General features: G+C 38.3%; 1 protein-coding gene across 2 annotated transcripts in view; it reads right to left on the bottom strand.

Moving 5' to 3' along the window:
- TPK1 (thiamin pyrophosphokinase 1) overlaps positions 1–18,672 on the bottom strand; it is a 321,381-nt gene that overhangs the window by 251,299 nt on the left and 51,410 nt on the right. For both annotated transcript variants that reach the window (XM_074842940.1, XM_074842930.1), the window contains exon 2: positions 9,867–9,941. In XM_074842940.1, coding sequence (XP_074699041.1) covers positions 9,867–9,941 — 75 coding nt within the window. The remainder of the gene's footprint in view (positions 1–9,866; positions 9,942–18,672) is intronic.

Raw genomic sequence — 18,672 nt, 5'->3', positions numbered from 1 at the left:
TCTCTTTCTTTTGGAATGATCTGGGACAGATACTGCACTTACAGCACTTTTGCTTTGTACCTCAACGGACTTCAAAGTGGTTTTACCCACCTTAATCCTGTATTAAACATGAGTTGTGTTACTTTGTTGAACCGTATCTTTTCATAGGCTAAATAATTTACTTAAAATTCTGTGTAAAAATGTCAAGATTATTACAGTGCAGAATTGGCATAGCCTCAGATTAATTTTATGTCACTATGACATCATGTAACAAATGCATGCTCTTTCTTAGGCCATGCATGTTGCCCAACAGCACAGTCAAGATGCACTCTGAGCCTCTCCAATTCTTTCACTTCAGAATATCTGGGGCCCCTGCAAAGATTTGCAAAGTCAGATCAGTCCCTCTCTCTCTGTTCCTCCTCAAATGAAACACATTTCAAGAGTGATGTTCTAAACTTTACCATCCAGTCTAACCCGACTCAATTATTCATAGTTTATTATACCTCACAAACACCAAGCTAACACTATGGACTATTGGAAGCTAGGAGCTAATGCAAAGTGCTTGACACAGGTAACATCACAAAGGTTGAAAGACAACTGCATGTTCACACATAAGCAAAAGCTTAGTTACCTGCTGAACAACTCATACTGCAATCCCAGGGACCCAGACCCTGGGCTCTGAAAATAAGCAGCAAGGGTTTGAAGTTCAAAGGAGCTGGGATTTTTCAAAAGAAATTCCAACAGAATAATATTCATACTTTACTGCATTGAATTACTTCAGTGCTAATGCAGCTTACACTGAACCAACATTCATTCTTGTGGTAACACCTTACCCAGGACATCCAAGTTAATGTTAAACTTTATTTCAGCGAAAGCAGGAGCAGCCCTCTCTGAATAAAGAATTTTATGAAGGTCTGAACCAAATTAATTCAAAGTAACTGAAGGAATATCGATATCAAGGGCCTCTACACCAGGCTCCTAGTCATAAAGTTTCCAACAACGGAAGATGATAGTAAAACACTTCTAAAAATTATAGGTTGTCCCTGCTATTTCTGAGGTCAATGGAATTTTCCAGAATGAGAAACCTATGAAATTTTTTTCCTTCTGCTCCAATGTGATTCACTGTGAATGAAACAGAAGTCAGGCTGCTGTATGTCACCCTTGTCTCCTCAGTGTATTAGGTAAAGAACTGTTAACTTGAGAGAAAAAAAAGGTGTTAATACCCACCATACTCATTCCATTTTTATGTGCTAAGTTTTTGCCTGGTGTAAGTATGTGAAACTGAATCAAAGTCAACAGAGCTTCATCCATTTAGGTAAGCAAATCTTTGGTATCAGAAATAAACAAGATGAAAAACCCAACCAATACTCCAAAGTTCTAATATGGAACTCTTCAACTAATAGGAATATTCAATAGCTGAACATCGTTGCCCTATCTTATATATCAACATGTTTATGGCAGAGGAAACGAACTAAAATAAATTCAGAAAATCCTCAAATCATTCTTACAATTTGTCGTGCTCAGATAATTAACATCATACATAGCTCCTTTGGCTCACTCCAACAAGATGCAGTTCACATGAAATCCAGCAAAGTTCCTGGTCACTTACTTCCAGTATGTAAAGCATAAGAATGATCCCAGTGAAGTCAACAGGCTTAACTGGTTATCTGGTATCAATAAGAACTATTTTCTTCTTACTCAAATTCTTAGTGTCTCCAACCAGGTACATGGCCATGCCCAAACCTCCATTAACTCTTGAATAACTCTGATCTTCACCCAGGAATAAACACCACCCATGATCCCAAACTCAAACAAAACACATCTGCATGCGTCTTACACAGATAACATTCCTAATAACACAACACGAAAATACATTAAAGAAGCTTCGAAGTAGTGATGCTATAGAAGGTAGTTAACAAAACCAGAAAGGATCACAGAGAAAGCAGTCTTTGACAGAAGCCCATCAATTATTTTAGAACTTACATGGTGTGTTGTGTGGGAAGCTATCTAACCAATTACACATTAAAAAAAAATTCACTATGCTGTTTTCAAAATGTAAATGCACGTATCATTTTTAGTAACACATTTATGTAATGCTAAAATCTAACAAAACAGCCTACCTGTACAAAAGAACAGAGATAATGAGTAGAGCAGAAAAGTTAGTTATTTTCTGACTTACATGAATTTAAAGTTCAATTTTAATACTTGATAATATGGGTGAGCACAAGACTACGTAAACCATTTAGATGAAAAAAACAGCAATGTAACACCCATATTCTCCAACTACTGATGTCCTGGATGCACGGAATACAGCGATGGATGCACACTTCATCAGCCAAGTAACCAATAAATACTAGCATAGTCTCAACACATTACAGAAGAGTTAAACTGTTCACTGGCTGAGTTACTCATTACTACAATCCTAGTAATAAAGTAATCAAAACTTGAAATTCAAAGACTGGAAACATAACTAGATTTAGGTAAATTAAAAAGAGAAGATCCACTTCTAAAAAGCAATCACCATTTGAAATAACCACTGGTCCAAGATTAATTTACTGGTATGGGTACTTACCTGTTTGTACCAGTATTTTTACCTGCCTTAAGGCAACCCTGGAGTAATAGAAAATGGAACACTATAACCCAGTGATTTGATCCAAAGGCCGCCACAGCCAGAGAAGACCCTGATGCCACAACCCTAGATAACATCCATCTTTCACAAGACCTTCATCTTCACCCTAGTAGTGGATTCATGCTAAGCTCTAGCTATGAAAAGAATACTTTTGCCCTGCAGTGACTCCCAGAGAAACAATCTTTTTAAACACTTCTCACTGTGTAGCTCGAGGCAGTGAAAATCCAAGTGTTCCTTTTATGGGATTAAGAACCTGCACTTTTCTGTCACAGGTCTTACTTATGCTAACCTCATGCATTCACCCCTGCTCCCTGGGTTCATTCCCAGGACCATTTCTCTTGTTGAACCACTAACAAAACAAGCTATTAATCATATTTTTTTCTACTGCCTTATGCTTTCCTTTCTGCTTGGGGTGCTCTAAAGCATCCTCCTGACAATATTTTCCAAAGCTCCTTCTTTCAACTGTCCTCTGGGAAACATCATGGTAACCAGATATATAGTACAATGCTATCAAAGGCTTCTATATAGCAAATTTGTGATGATAGAACTCCCCTAATGGGATTTGCATCCCAGCTCAATAGAAAAAAGCACTGTAATAACCTCCCATTTTTTTTCTTGTGTTGTAATCATCTGGTATGCATTTAACGAGTACTTCAAAGTAATTCTCTATTGTTCTGTTACTCTGAACTTAGCTCAGCGGGGCTTAGCTTTTCAAAGCGTCCCAGAGGGGGATCTTAATTACTCATTTTTTTTCATTTTTCAAACAAAATCTCAAATCTACTAAACAAACAACAATTCCTTTTAGATCTCAGAATTTCCTGTTGCTGGATTTGCAGAGAATTAAAATCAACAAAAAGAAGTGCAGTCTAGTATGTCTCAAATTTTATCTAAAGACCTCATTCTATCACAGCTACTACTACAGGGAGGGGACTGTGCAAAAGGCAGCCTGGAAGACCAGCTCTGTTCTCAGCTTTGTCAACAACAATCTAAAAATGTGCAAAAAAATCAATGAGACCTACTTTTCAAAATGTCCACGCACCCAGGCTACCTCTCAAGAGCCCTGGTTCTGAACTAGAAAGGCACTAACAATATACCTGTCACAAATGGGAGAATTTTGTCATATCTCTGGAGTTTTAAGCTTAGTTTATGAAGATAAATGTAAACCTCCAGTTCACCACCGAAAATCTGGTAAAAATCAAGCTTATACACTGAGTCATGGGCAAAGCTTGGTCTAGAAAAACTCTCTTCCCAAAATCCCTGCTAGGGCAAACTCCTGCATGTCCTAAGAGCCAGATACTACTTTGTTTTCAAGCTTAAAGCCAGCTCTAATCAGGGCCAGATTTTCTTGTTCCTAAAGTATATTGTAGATTCCCTACCCTCAAGAACACCTGAAATAACTTCTCAGACTCCTGTAGCTGGAGGACATTAACTCACCGCATGCAGTTCAGCAAGCACTCCTCTGTAAGAAAATGTTTAAATCTAAATTGAGTTGCCCAGAACAGCAAATTTAAGTTACTAAATACAAACTAGAAATTATATTCCTGTTTTGATTCAAATGGGGAAAAACAAACTTCATTGTTGACTTATCAGAAGTCTAATATTACTCAGGGGAGAGCAGAGTAGTTTAGCTGAGGCCAGCGGTAAGAGTTACTGCTAGTCTGGATGCCTGCTGGAAAGTGCAATAAAGCATACAAGTCCATGCGACATCCCAATCACCATTTTTATGAACATTTTCCTATTTATTAATAGTAGCTGCTCTAAATTCACTCAAGTTTTATGCCAGCTGCCAATTCTGGGTCTAGTACAAATTTGAGATATACTACAAGTAAGTTCAGCTAGAAATGAAAATAAAAGGTGAGAAAAAAAGCACACCATATGCCAACAAGGCAAGTTCATTGCTGACAGGTAAGAGGGCAAGTGAATGGCTGTACATACCAGTAATTCCAGAAGAATGGGTGAGTTCAACCACTAAAGACAATGGAGGGAAAGTTATCAAGCATGGAGAAGAAAAATGGCACCAGAGAAAGTTAGGTTATTTCCCTTCTGTTAATAAACTATTTTCTGCTCTGAGTTTAAGAAGCTTTTAATAAACTTTTTAATAAACTTTTCTCTGCTCTGAGACATTCAAACTGTTCCAACGAATCTGTTACCTTCCCCTCAGTGTATTTACCTGAGCTTTGCATCACCACTTGTATTTATTTTTATACACAGCTCTTGGACCTCAACAGAAGACAAAATATCAATCACACAAAGCATATGGAACATAAAATGCATGGGAGCATGTGGCCTTCAAAGACAGATGACTCAGAAATTCATGATACAGATTAGCACCTTTCCATACTTGATTACTCAGGAAGAGGAGATATTTTGTAATTGGCAGTCACCTTCAGCTGCTAACAATCCATTCATTAGCAGCATTTTCACCGAACAGTAGGCTGAGCTTGACAGGGAAGTTGCCTCACATCCAGGACACTATTTAAAATCCAACAGCCACTTTGACTGTTGTAAAATGGATATTGATAGAGATGGAAACTTGAAAAAAATTCAATTTAGGGATAAGCAATCGCAACAGATGTACTGTAAGAAAATACTGTTTACACGAAGACAATCTAACACAGTTTGGATTTGAGTTATTACACCGCTGCTGTAGAAGTATGCTTCTTTCTATCTCGGTAGATAGATCCCCCCCAAAACTATAGAGCTGAAATCTCTAGGGTGAGCAACATTCCTCCTTCTGGTGTTCCTCCATGTGCATGATCTACAAAGTGTCATAAAATGCCTATATATTATGCATATAGAAAAGTGGCTGGTAGGGCAGTATAATAAGGAGACGTAGCTAGATGCCAAATTCCTTCACTGAAAAAAACAGTCCATGAAAGAGACTATTTAGGGAAGTACTCCTGAAGGACAGACATTTCTGTAGCCTGGTCTCAAAGATGTCTCCTTCCCATCTGCTTGTCCAACATTAAATACACATACCACAAATCAGGACTCAGCCCGTTCCAAAAGGATATTGGTAGTTTATTCTAGTACATCAGCCAAGGACATTTTGTAGCATGAATGACTAATATTTAAAGCAGTTCAACATGTTCCATTTGATTAAAAGCTTTCACGGAAAGTCTTTATTTGCAGAAAAAGATCATAATCCTTTTGAGGAAGACACAGTGGCTGATGTATCACAACCATTGTAAGAATTGAAAAATACCTGTGGATATGTTTTCTTACCATAAAGCACAAGTGTAATAGTCTTCCTCTTCAGCCAAGCAGAACTATATTAACCAATATTTTAATTCTGCAACTGCATTTATCAGTTAAACCCATGGATATAAGAACACCCAACCAGAGGTTAAATGGAACCTAAGGAAAAGATCTATTGTAATATGTCGTTCTCCACAAACAAATCCAAATCCGCTATTTAACAACAAACCTCCCATTCCCAGAAATACAGCATGGATGGGAACTTCATCAGATTGCTGTTGAATGTTGCCATTTTACTTCGATTCTTGAAATAATAATCTCATTTTTCAGAGTATAACTTCTTGCTCTTTACACCTGTGGTCAACATTTAAGAATGGGAAGTACTCTACAATGCACAGCCATTCAGCATGCTACCATCAAGCAAGCACATGAAGACAATTCTGGATCATTTGAGTAGTAAAGCTTGTAAGGGCAATGTTTTCAGAAACAAGAAACAATTTTCAGATCCTGAACTTGAGACAATTTTATAGAGGTGATTTCTTAGCACTGCAATAATTCTGCCCCTCTCCTGGTACTTCACTCTGGAGACATCAAAAAACCAGAAGCACTTGTGATCACTAGATATTGCTGAAATTCTTGGCATAAATAAGTCATCAAATTTGTGATTAAAGAGATTTAAAGAGCTGAGTCAAAATCTCAGGAACTTTCATTTACTCTCCAGAAAGCCCCTTCTGTTTTCAGCCACTAAAACCCAGGCCCCTGTACTTTTGAAACTTAATGTAGAGACAGCTTCAGACTTCCAACTCACAGTCATTTCTGTTAAAGATATATTTACATCTGAAACCACTTGCCAAGTAGCCCTAGAGACTAATGTAAACTAGGGGTTTTTTCCCTACCAATTATTTTTGTTAAACAGGATTCAAACCAGGAGCTAGAAAATCACTGAAATATAAGCAAGAATTTAGGATGTGTGACAGGGTTATTAAGGTAAGGCCCCACTGGATCCAGTCCTTCTTATAGGAACCTTCTGGACACAAAAATGTGCAGCTCTGAGAAAAGCAGGGCCTGCCACTTCCACGTTTTCCACAATTAGAATAAGGACTGAAACAGAAGCCATACAACTTCCACTGGTAAAAATGGTTGCATTAAGAGCTACAGTCAAAGCACTTTTGGTGGATTTGATTGACGTTCCCAGCCTTGTGCTCACTCATAGTCTATTCTCAACCCTCTGCATCCACTTCATCTTCCCACATTCAGTCTCCTTTTATCAGCTTCACTTACTGTGAGACCTTTTTTCCCTTATCTATTCCCCTTTACTGACCTATTCTCTTGCTATTTCGTTTTTCCCTTCCCCACTATATCCAACCCAATAAATCCTTCAGTGAACTACCAGTGTTTTCTGCCGTATTATTCTTCATTCTGCTTCTGCAAACTATCCCTTCTCCAGCATTTTATCCATCCCACCTTTAGGACAGCACTGATGCTGTGTGACTGTACCTAATGCACAGGGAACATGTTCTAGACTGGTTTGCTACAGCAATAGATACAATAGACTAAAATCATGGTAGTCTTTAGCTTATACTACCTCACTATTGTCACTATCCAGCTTGTACGGAGTGGTAAAAGCTGTAGCCTGGAAGTGAAGAAATCAGATTTCAGTGTCCTTCACAAAGCACAGGGAAGGAACTTCATGCAAACTTGTACAGATTGAAATAGTTCTTTCCAAAGTATGTCAGTAAAAATAGATTTCATACAAGTCTGTAATAAGACAAAGGCTAATTAGCTGCAACGACTTTTTCCTGAGGTCGAGAGGAGTTACACCTGGGATGATTTTAGCCTAGAATAGCCATACTTATTGATGTGATTTATTTTTTTTTTTTTAAACTCAGGACATAGCACATCACACCTTCATTTTTACTTGATGCTAAAGTTACAGGGCTAATGAAACAAGTTATTTTGATAAGACAGAACCTACTTGAAAATAACTTATGTCTCAGCATTCTGTACTCGGTATAACACCCAAGACTGCTGTAACTTCTCTAAGTTGGTCAATATTTTATCTTTTTTTTTTTCCTCTGCATTTTTCTTTCCCTTTTCCCCCCAATCTCTGTAGCTAGCAGTACTCTGTGGATCACCAGGCCCACTGTTTCCTTCTCATCACTCCTTTATGAGATTTCAAGCATATACATCTGGTCATCAAGCACTGTTTCTAAGGATGCTTCATTCTTTCAGAACTTCTTCCAGTTCACATACCAAAACCCCCAGATTCTCCTAGTCCTGTAACAGTCTCTCTGCTGAGACTCCTTCAGAAGCAGGATCCAGGAGGCACAAGATTGCTGACACCTACAGTAGTCCACTAAGACTGTCAGTCAGGCATTGACAAAACCTTGTCCTGGATACACTGAGGTTTACTGAAGCTGAGATGTTTCAAAGAAAAACATTTCAGGTCCACTATATCACCACCTTCCTCCATCATTTCACTTAGAAAATATCCACCTATTTCTGGAAGTTACCTACTAGCAAAAGTCTTATTAGCTAACAGGACTTCTGCTCCTAACTTCACAGACTCTGAGAAATTATTCACAGTATTAGCAATTACTTTCAACACAGTTATGCTCAGAGGACAGGCACCCACTGAGGTAGTCTCAGTCAAGACAGTCTGTGGTCTACTCAATTTTATTCAGCTTCTTATCCCAAACCTTCACTGAAGCACTACAGTTAAGGGCCCATTAGTGTTACAGTAAGAACTCCACACCCCAAGGGTCACCCCACACAGGTTTGATTGAAAGAAGACAACTTAAAATTCCAAAGGATAGACACAAAAAGTCTGATTAACAGAACACAGCATAAAAGCAAGACATGCAAGGCACTACAAGATGCTAAATACTGTCATTCAGTAACTGTGCACATCTGGTTTGCTGTCTCTTTTTTAACCTCAACCCTCAAAACACAGGAAAGGTAGGACAAAGAAATAAGATCAAAATACTTACCCTTCTTTCCTTCTTTATTTAATACAGAATATGTCTTTCAGTGTACCTTTTTAAATAAAAAAATATGTAGAATATCACATCGAGAAAATACACTTGACAGCCCTTTCACTGAGCACTTCTTGATGCCATTTCTTGCTGATATTGCAAGTGAAAGAGCCCATTTGGGGTACAGTACTTGTTCAGATGCTTTGAACCATCCTGTGCAAGTCTGTCCCTTCTCTTCTCACTCCTCTGCCTATATAGGCACCTAATTTAGGTTTACTGGAATTAAGTGCTATGAATACATCCTGCCTGCTTCATCCCTTACTCCAATTACTTTTAACCGTACAGCTACCCCCTGCCAGCCCTTACGCCTATGGTGAAATCAAATAGCTCTATCTGCCCCGGTCAGTTAAGAGGAATCTCTCTGCAAGGTTCCCAGCCTAGTAACAAATTAGAGACAGTTCCTGTGGTTTGTCAGAAAGCTTCTGAAGGACTACATTTGTGCACTGAAGGAATTAATAGCTCCAAGCTTGTAAAGATTTACGTATCTCCACAAAATGTCAGTAAATCTGCAGCTATCATACCAGAGATGATGATTAGCACTGTGCATATTAAACAAAGGGGTAGTGAAATATGATTTGCATATTTCTGACACGCACGCAAATTCCCACAGCTTTCACAATGTAATATCTACATGGTTCATTTTATTTTGATTAAAATTAATACATTTCACTGATGACCTTTAAAGGAATGCTTGCTTCCAGACACTTAAATGCACCAGTGATCTATTACACTTTGTCAGCAAAACAATGATCATTCCTAAGATGCCTCTGAAAAGCTACAGTCTTACACAGATCAGTCCATAAAGTTCCCAGTGACGTAAGCAATGCGGAGATGCAAAATTTGCATAATCAGCTCATTTGCTGCATTCAGCAACAAGGGACACACTCTGACGATTCAGACCCTCACCAGAAGGTTGCTCTAGTTAAGAGAAAATTGCCACATTGTAATTCAACAGACATGAAGTACATTAGCTGGGTAGCAGACAAGTAAACACACAAATGAAGATGTAAGTAAGTTATTATTACCTTTGCTCCACAGACAATGAAAATGACCTTTGTCGAAAGGCTGGTTCAGAATCAGAAGGCAAAACTTCAGGTTTCCTGTAAGATAAATGTTGATTCTTATTACCAAGAATATTGATTTTTTCACCCTTTTTTAATTTTGCTTTTGCCATATTAATTTTAGTCCAGCCACCTCAGAGCAACTCCACTAATTCCCTTGCTTCTTAGTTTCATCATTTTCAGATAGAGAAGCTGCCAGAACTTCATTAGACACCTTTTACTTGGTAGGGTTTTGCTAAACATTTAATTTATAAGTGACTTTTACCCACTGAAGGCCATCCTCAGCAGGACCCCACATTTATACAGTGCTCTCATTTAATCTCCCACTTGCTGCTGCTGCCTGGATGTAGCATTTACTGACAGGAGCTTCGCCCTGGCCTCTATTAACAGGGAAGGCTGTAGCTGACTCCGTACGAAGCGGTCCCTAATCTAGGTCCAACATTCCACTCTCCTGGTGGATGCAGAACTCTTGCTGCCATCAGTGGCTTCTGTGCCTACGTTTTCTCTAATTGTGGTAGCTCTAATTGTGGTAGATCCACTCCAGTAGATACTTTACAAATACAGAATGAAAGGCCATGCCCAAGGAGCTTAAAATCAAAGCTAGTAAAAGCAAAGCAAACTTCAGCCTGTGTTATCTAGGTGATACTGCAGACTAAAAATCTCAGTGGATTTACCAGCAACCTGAACTGATTCAACATGATTGGGCTCCTAAAGCCTCCTGCCCTAGCAATATGTCCATTGTGAAAGTCGATAATAAACCTACAACTCTAAAAGCCTTAAAATAAAAGAATTGATGATATGACACACTTTGGTTTCAAAGAGTAAATACATAAATCTTATGACGGTTGCCTGTGGTGGGACTTGCATTATTTCACTTCCTAATTATCTTGCCAATCATATAGGAATACAAGTTTCCCCTGGAGCTTGATATCCTTAGGCAATCAGGTTAATGAAGTATTATTTGGTCATGTGAAGCCACTGTAATTGAAAAAAGAAAACCTCTATCACTAGAAAATCTTTTGGGGTTTTGAGCGGATCCAGTATAGCAGAAGGCTACAGGTAAAGCTGTGGCTTAAGCCATATGATGTTACCAGGGAAAATACAGGTGATGAAAGTCCTGAAGGTGCAGGAACACCTTGGGTGGGGACAATCTTTAAAATAATGAGTGAAATGCATGGTTAGGAGACTGGGACACCACTATTCTGCATCTTGCCTTTCAAGTGATTTAGGGTTTCTCCACTGATCTGTTCTAACCCTCAATTCCCTAAAACAGAAATAACAGTATTGTCCTAAGTATCAAAACACTTCTGAAGACCTAGATAATTTTTATGCCAGTAAAAATTCTACATGTTTATCACAGCTATCTTCTGCGTGCTGCCTTCAAATACCTTCCATCATGTCTTCTACTGGAATCTTTGCTGACATGGTCCACACTTCTATTTAATTCATGTATATATAGGGGAATAAATTTACTCAGAAAATAATGGAGATGTCAGAGGACCAAGTAAACAAAGGAAAGTGAGAAAAACCTTTTTCTTTGCATTATCTGAACAGTTTTGCCTTGTCCTTGAACTTTAAGAGAAAGGTAGAAAATAATACATTCAAACTAAATGGCAATTTCTAGCTGCCTCACAAAACAGGACCTCAGCAGCAGATCTCCTAATGATGGTTAAGTGAGAAAGGCTGCCAACTCCTTATATTAAACATAATCATTTAGTGGTGCCCTCCACTGAAGAGAGCCAGCAAACATCAGAGGTTCTTTTACTGATACGATAATACAAATAGACACGGGTGCTGTAAACCTACTCCTGCTGGTGAATCACAAAAGGCATTTCTGTGTCTGTTTTAAACCCTTAAGCCATATCAGCATATGAAAACGTGCTAGAGATTTTTAGCTTTTTTTGCACATCAGAAGGACTCTTATTATATATTAAGATATGTTTTTGAAACCAAGGCCTGGCTGTAGTTGTCCACACTGAGAATTCAGAGGCTGATCTTCAGAGATGACACTTCCAAGAGCTGCTGGCTCTTACTTGTTCAGTTGCAAAGAAGCAGAGAGGTAGATACCCCCAGCACACACACTCGGGAGATTTTTTTGTGTTTTGGGTTGGTTGGTTGGTTGCATTTTGGTGTTGGTTTTTTTTAAGCACAGTTATGTGTTGAAAAAGTGGAGAAATCAAAATTATTGTTTCTCCTGCTTTTAGAAAAGTGAACATTTCAGTCATTTCAAACCACTGCAATTAATGCATGATAAAATGCTGTGATTAATGCTATCAAAATGAGCCTAAATGTCAATATTTTAATGGTGCTCGCTGAGTTAATATAAAGCTGCACAAAGGGCTTAGTCCTCGGTAGATGTAAAACAGTAATAAAATTGGGCTGCAATAATTTACAACCATTGCCCTAAAAACTATTAAGAAATTGGGACTTCTGATGGCAAAAACCACGTCAATGGACAGAATATGCAACATCCATCACTCTGAGAAAAACTGAGGAGAGCTGACAGGGCCATTGCTCTGAACACTCTACTGGCTATTTGTTGGAAAACAAATCTACTTCAAGGCCATTTATCTTTAAAAGCCCTTAACAAATTAGGAAGCATCTATCTCCTGGCCTGTCTGCCCATCCATTTTTCACAAAGATAATTAGCACTCTGACCCAACCATTAACGAAATTGTGCTCTGTTTGGACTAACGGGAAAGAGAATTCTGTAAGCAAGAAATCATCAGCAAAAATAACCTGTCCCCAGATATGGATATCTCCACTGAAGAAGCTTTTGTTGGCCTTTTGTTAGAAGCAGAACAAGTGGGTCTCTTGCATAGTTTCTTCCATTTTTAGTATAACTTCCTCTTTCATTATGTACTTTTCTTGCAGCTTTTGCAGACTGAGCAAACTCAGCCATCTGCAGCACAAGCAGAAAAAATTCCTCCATACAAAACCTCCAGCTTATATTTGATGTTTACATCAACACAGAGAACAAATGGACCCAAGTCCCACAATGTAAGTCCTCTTGTAGAGGAATTAGCCAAGCAGTAGAGCCTAACTTCTATGGGACAGGAGGACAGAAGCATGACTATAGGAAATTTTTACTTGCATTTAGGGAACAAAATTTGTTCATCTCCAGCCTTACCCACGTGTTGTCCTATTTGCTGCTTATAAACCTTGCAGTCTTCCAGGCATAACTTACAGATGTATGTATTAACAGGTGGACGACTACATCAACAGCCAGTTATATGCAAAAATATAGTTTAAAAAATATTTTAGCTGACTTGAAAAATTCTAGTCTTTGGATAAAGATGGATCGTTTTAATCCTGCCAGAAACAGACAACCATTTCTTTACTTTCCTAGGTTGCAATCAACAATCCTTACAAGTCCCACTGGGACCATCAGTGAATAATCTCATCCTTTCTGAAACCTTTTTCCCTTCTCTGCCTTCCAACTTTTACTTGGCTGCACTTCTTTGATGAAGCTTTTCTCATGGTTGCTTAGAAAGGACTTTGATTAAAGGTGTGTGAACGTCTTTGACAGCCCATGCAATGCCTTTTTACCCCATTTTAACTCACTCAGAAGAATTCCAATATATTTTAGAGCACACATTTGCTATTCTAAAAGCCTTCTTGGCTTCTCCCTGTCATATTATAATCATCTAGCTATTCTATAAATATTTATAATATCATTATGCATTTTTTATTGATTTCCCCTTGTCACATGCCAGTCCTCAGGCTGTATGTCTGTCACAAAGCATATGCAAAAGGCATATATATTTTTAAAGATAACTTTTTCTCTGGTAGCCAATAAAATAAAATATGCCCCTTCCTTGTTTCCTTTCAGTGTTAGAATAGTATCACTAGAAGTTACTCCACATACTGTGAGGTTCATGACTACTGAATTTTCCAAGGGGGAAGAAGCTTTCATTGCTTCAAATAAGAGGGCCTTTGGGAAAGATCACTGCTATTCCCAGTCTTTGTGAAATGATGGAAGTGGTAACACACAACGGGGGAATACGCTGTGCTAAGATACCGGCATGCCTCAAGGTGCTAACAAAGTATGACTCCAAAGTCAGAGCTTCAACCACAGAAAGGGGATTCCGCTAAGCAATTCATGTTTTGGTTTGTTGTTTGGTATTTGTGTTTTACTGCTTGCCTGCAGAGATTCCATTCCTTTCCTTTACAATGATCTATCACGCATCTTCCACAAAGAGGCAGGTTTAGTACAGAGGAAGAAGGAGGAAAGAGACGGGTAGTACAGGGGCACAGGGATTTTACCACTAGTAAAGTATTTCATTAGTTTAATCTACAAAGTTGAAAGTTGGAAGATGGTTATAAATTTTCAGGAAATTTCTGCACTGGTAGAAATACCTCCAGATAACCAAGATACTAATCAAGATCCTTTGAAAAGATACTGCAGAGATTTGGGTTACACATATTCTTCATCACACAGCTGGGAGTCCAAATATACAATGGGCTTCTGAGAGAGACAAACCCTGAATCATCCCACTGAAAATTTCCTACTGCTCATGTCACAGGGTTTGGTTTCCAGCACCATCATTCAGGAAATTTCTGCCCCACGGATTCATTTTTCAAATGAACAGTCACTGCCTACTTAAATGTCAGAGTATGTGGGAAGGGACAAGGCATTTTTTCACAATTCCAGAACAGTGGCACTGATAAAAGACAGCAGAGCAACAGGCTGAGGCAGCTTGTCTCCTGTCTCGTGCTAAGCATTACTAAGTCAAACAAAAGCTAGAATGGGAACTTCTGCTATTGGTGAAGCAGATATCAATAACACGGGATAACTAACAAGTGGGCTTACAAAGGTATGAATTATGACATCACAGAAAAAAAAAATCATTGTAATGAATTGGATTGGACAATTTTAACAATTACAGAAAAAAGGTTTTAATACTGATATTCCTTAAATTAGGAACACAGATATTTAAATACTACTTTAATAAAGTAGCCCACATTCTTGTTTACATGAAGGTTCACATAGGAAAATGCCACTGATTACACCTGAAGTATTCTGGTTTTACGTGAGTGTAAGAGAAAGGCCCCTAAAATGGTATATTTTGCTGCCTCCAATGGCAGAAAAATATTGTAGCATTGAATACAGAGAAAGGAAAAGTATTTTAAGTGCTCACTACAACCTCAAAAAGCTTCTTGGTAAAACTGTTTTCATTTTGCTGTATTAATTGTAGCACCACAATTAGCTTTTTATTTGACATTCATCAGCATTTTTAGTGCAGTCCTAACGGGCTATTTGTTCCACCTATCACTTGAAAAAAGAAAAAAAATCCAAAACACTGAATCAGAGTTTCCACTAAACAAATAGCAATATATTGCCCTTTTTTTTTTTTAACCTTGTCATTATGAAAAAGTAAATACATGCTCAGCACATAGACAGCTGTTACCTAAACACAGAGACCATGGGATTTTAAAACTAAAATAGAGGAGTTTGGGGGATCAGCACCAAATCAACATCACTTTCTGTCAAGTAAGTACCTGTACCCAAGTGTTAAGTCCAAATCTAATATTTTGGGAAGAACTACTTGCCAGCTTATTGAAATGGACCATTTCGTTCAGGGCTTGTTTCAAGAGCTACCATCTATTTCCCAAACACCCTCACCTGGAACAGCCTTCTCATCAGAAATGAAATAAGTAAATGTTTGATTAGATAAAAACTAAGGAGCATGAGTCCATCAGACTAAGGAACATCCCCTGTTTCCTGAAAGGATTTCTTTATTGTGGTTCTCTGTTTTTTGGTTTTTAGACATTGAAAAAACACCTGTAGTTTCCTACCTGATACACATACGTGTTTCCTAACAGGCGATTTACTTGCTGATGTAGCAATTATTCTTGAAAGTTGACTTCTGCCTCACAAGACAAGATTCTGGTTTTATCAATTAATGCCCTTGGCAACTCATTGACTATGAGCACTATCTCTGTCTACCTTAGCAAGCAGCATGGCAGAATAAAATCAGGTCTATAGGGCAAAATTGTTGATGCTGAAGTTATGATACAGACACTATAAATGTTTTGGGAAGAAAGGGAGGGAGGAAGGGAGGCTACTTCAGGTTAGGTCTAGTCTGGTCCGGCAGACTAAATACCCATTAGCAGTAGGAGAGCATTATGTGCACTCCTGGAACACATAATCATCCAAAAGGATGTTTATGTGTTTATTTAGTTTCATCCAAAAGGAAATTAGCTTACATGTTCCAAAACCACTCCGCAATGTAAAGCAAAGCACAGTAAATAGGCAGGATCAGGAGACTCGCTTCAAAAGCATATTCTTGATCCAAAATAAAATGCTAATGTAAACATACCAAAAAATGTAAGTGAAATGTAAATTTACCAAACTAAGACGACTAATGCCACAAGATCAGCTTAATTTAAATAAGCAACAGATTTTTGTCATCTTATACTCACCAAAGTTTGGCTGTAACTTTAGATTCTTATACTTAAGAGGCAACCGGACATTTGTATCTGTCACGTAGGGAAGGTGGTGTGGAGTGTTAACCCAAAACTTGAGCTTATCTGCACTATAAAGTCCCGGAAATGCGCTTAACATAAAATCCTAAGATACTACTTTTTAAGGTTACCTTTCAAAATAAAACCTCACTTTCTACTGAACAAGTAGTGCACCTTATACAAAAACACTCCTCAACCTGCTGTTCTCGAACGCAGTTTTTCCCCCAGCAGTGCTTCCCTTCACTGGGAAACCCAGTGCTCTGCTATGATACCGGGGAATCTGAAAAGGATCATTTCAAACTTGTGCAGCCCAAATCAATACTCTGAAATGTAAATGCTTCACATTTTAAAAGTTTCACAATTCCTGCAGAACTGCTACTTTGAAAATGGAAAAACTTCTTTCAAGTCCATAAAATCCACTCCCTATGTCTGTGCTCTTGCTAACAAGGTAGTTGTCAGCTTTAATTCAGAGAAACAGTTAAGTTCAGACTATTGTATTAATTATAGCAACTACTTATAAAACATTGTGTAGCTGCATTTTACCACACTGAATCCCAAGCCTCCAAACAAGACATTTAATTTTCCTCGTAAGAGTGACAACTCCAATAATAAACCGGCACAAATTATGCAAAAGGATCACAGACCTTACAAACATGTTCTCAAACTTATTGAATGAATAAATCAAATATGCATACCCAGCTGCTTTTCGTGCAAAGGCAGTGTTATCCCTGTCAATGCATTTTAGTGTTAATTTTTTCATGTAAATTCTATTGATTTTTAAATATTTTACAGCTCTTAATTCTCCAGGCAAATTCCAGGAAGAGTAGTAGGAAGAAAAGGGGATTTGTGTGAACACTCTTATTGAAAAGCTGCAATGTGGTACTCTCAGGAGAGCTCTCTACAAGAATTTATGTGGATGAATTCAAAACAACTAATTTTTCACAGTAAGTCACACAGCCATACACACGGGATAACCCACCCACAGTATTGACTACTGCTGCTCCTAGAAGGGTGCTACACCTTCCAATGAAAACTTGTCAATTAATTCTGGTGCTCCTCTGGAGACTGCGAGGGCTGTGTTTTTCATCTCAGTATGTGATGGGACACACATAGGAGTTTTCATACGAACACCTACAGTCGGTAGCTGTATTTCTGAGTGCTTGGGACTTCTGCTCTTTATGTATCAAACACCTCAATCTGGTCAAGCAGAATAAGATCACACAGTTCCCAGTAGTGAATCTTCAGTTTTAGGTAACTTGTCCAGCATCACAAAGAAATTTCATGGCAGAATTCAGCTCTCCAGGGCAACATTCAACCAAACTGAATCATGAGAACTGTCTATTTAAATATAAATCTTAACAATCACACTTCTTACTATTATGTACCTGGAAATTATGCTTGTGCCCCATTACCAACTCTCATTTGAAAACAAACCCACCGCAGTAACCAATCACTTCAGGGAGGTAGTAAGGTACATGAACTCTAACAGCATCTCAGAGAGACACACTGACACATGCACCATTTGCTACTGCAAAGCCTTTGTCTTGGTTTACCTCGTACCCTTGCTGCTTGTCTCCAGAAACGTTGCTGGACCATCCATCCAGCATTCTGCGCTTTATGCAAATAAGACTTGATCATTTCAAGCTGAGCACAACAAAGATCAGAATTAGCTAGAAGCAGCAGGGGTTTTTATAGCTGTGATGTTATCACCTGATCGGTTATACTCTTCCAGTTTTCAAGACTGCCGGTTGGACTCAAATTGCCCAGTGATCCAAAAAAGAAAGAGATTTCTGATATATGCACAGACAAGTAAGGGTCTAGGAGATTAGTTGCATATATTTCATTCTGCGGCATGTAAGAAATAGCTAGTTGAGGTGGAATAGAAGAGATGAATAGGGAGTAAAATAGCAGGAGGAGGGACAGTTTTCTGCAGAATGGGAAGTCTATTCCCCAAGGTTGCATTATCTGACATGACCCTTCATATTTTAGATAAACTTCAAAAGTGCATGAATTTCACTGCGACTACCTTCAAAAAAACCAGCCCAAATACACTAAATGCTTTGCTTCATTATTCACAGGAAAATCATCTTCTGAGACAATACGCTTTTTACACTTTCTAAGTTCAATACCAGTTGGAAGCTCCTAAAAGACAAGAATTAGACATACAGGCTTGCTATAAAAATACTGATAGTGTTATGGTAAATTTGACTTTCCTGTTTAAAATTCCTAGGCACAGAGCATTAAGATTGAAGCTTAAATCTATATCAAAGCGAAAATGAAAGCAGATGCAGAGAGAATCTAT

Source organism: Strix aluco, chromosome 1 (genome assembly GCF_031877795.1).
Source record: "Strix aluco isolate bStrAlu1 chromosome 1, bStrAlu1.hap1, whole genome shotgun sequence".
Classification (NCBI taxonomy): Eukaryota; Metazoa; Chordata; class Aves; order Strigiformes; family Strigidae; genus Strix; species Strix aluco.
Note: the sequence above shows the minus strand (reverse complement) of the source record. Positions and strands in the feature narration are given on the sequence as shown.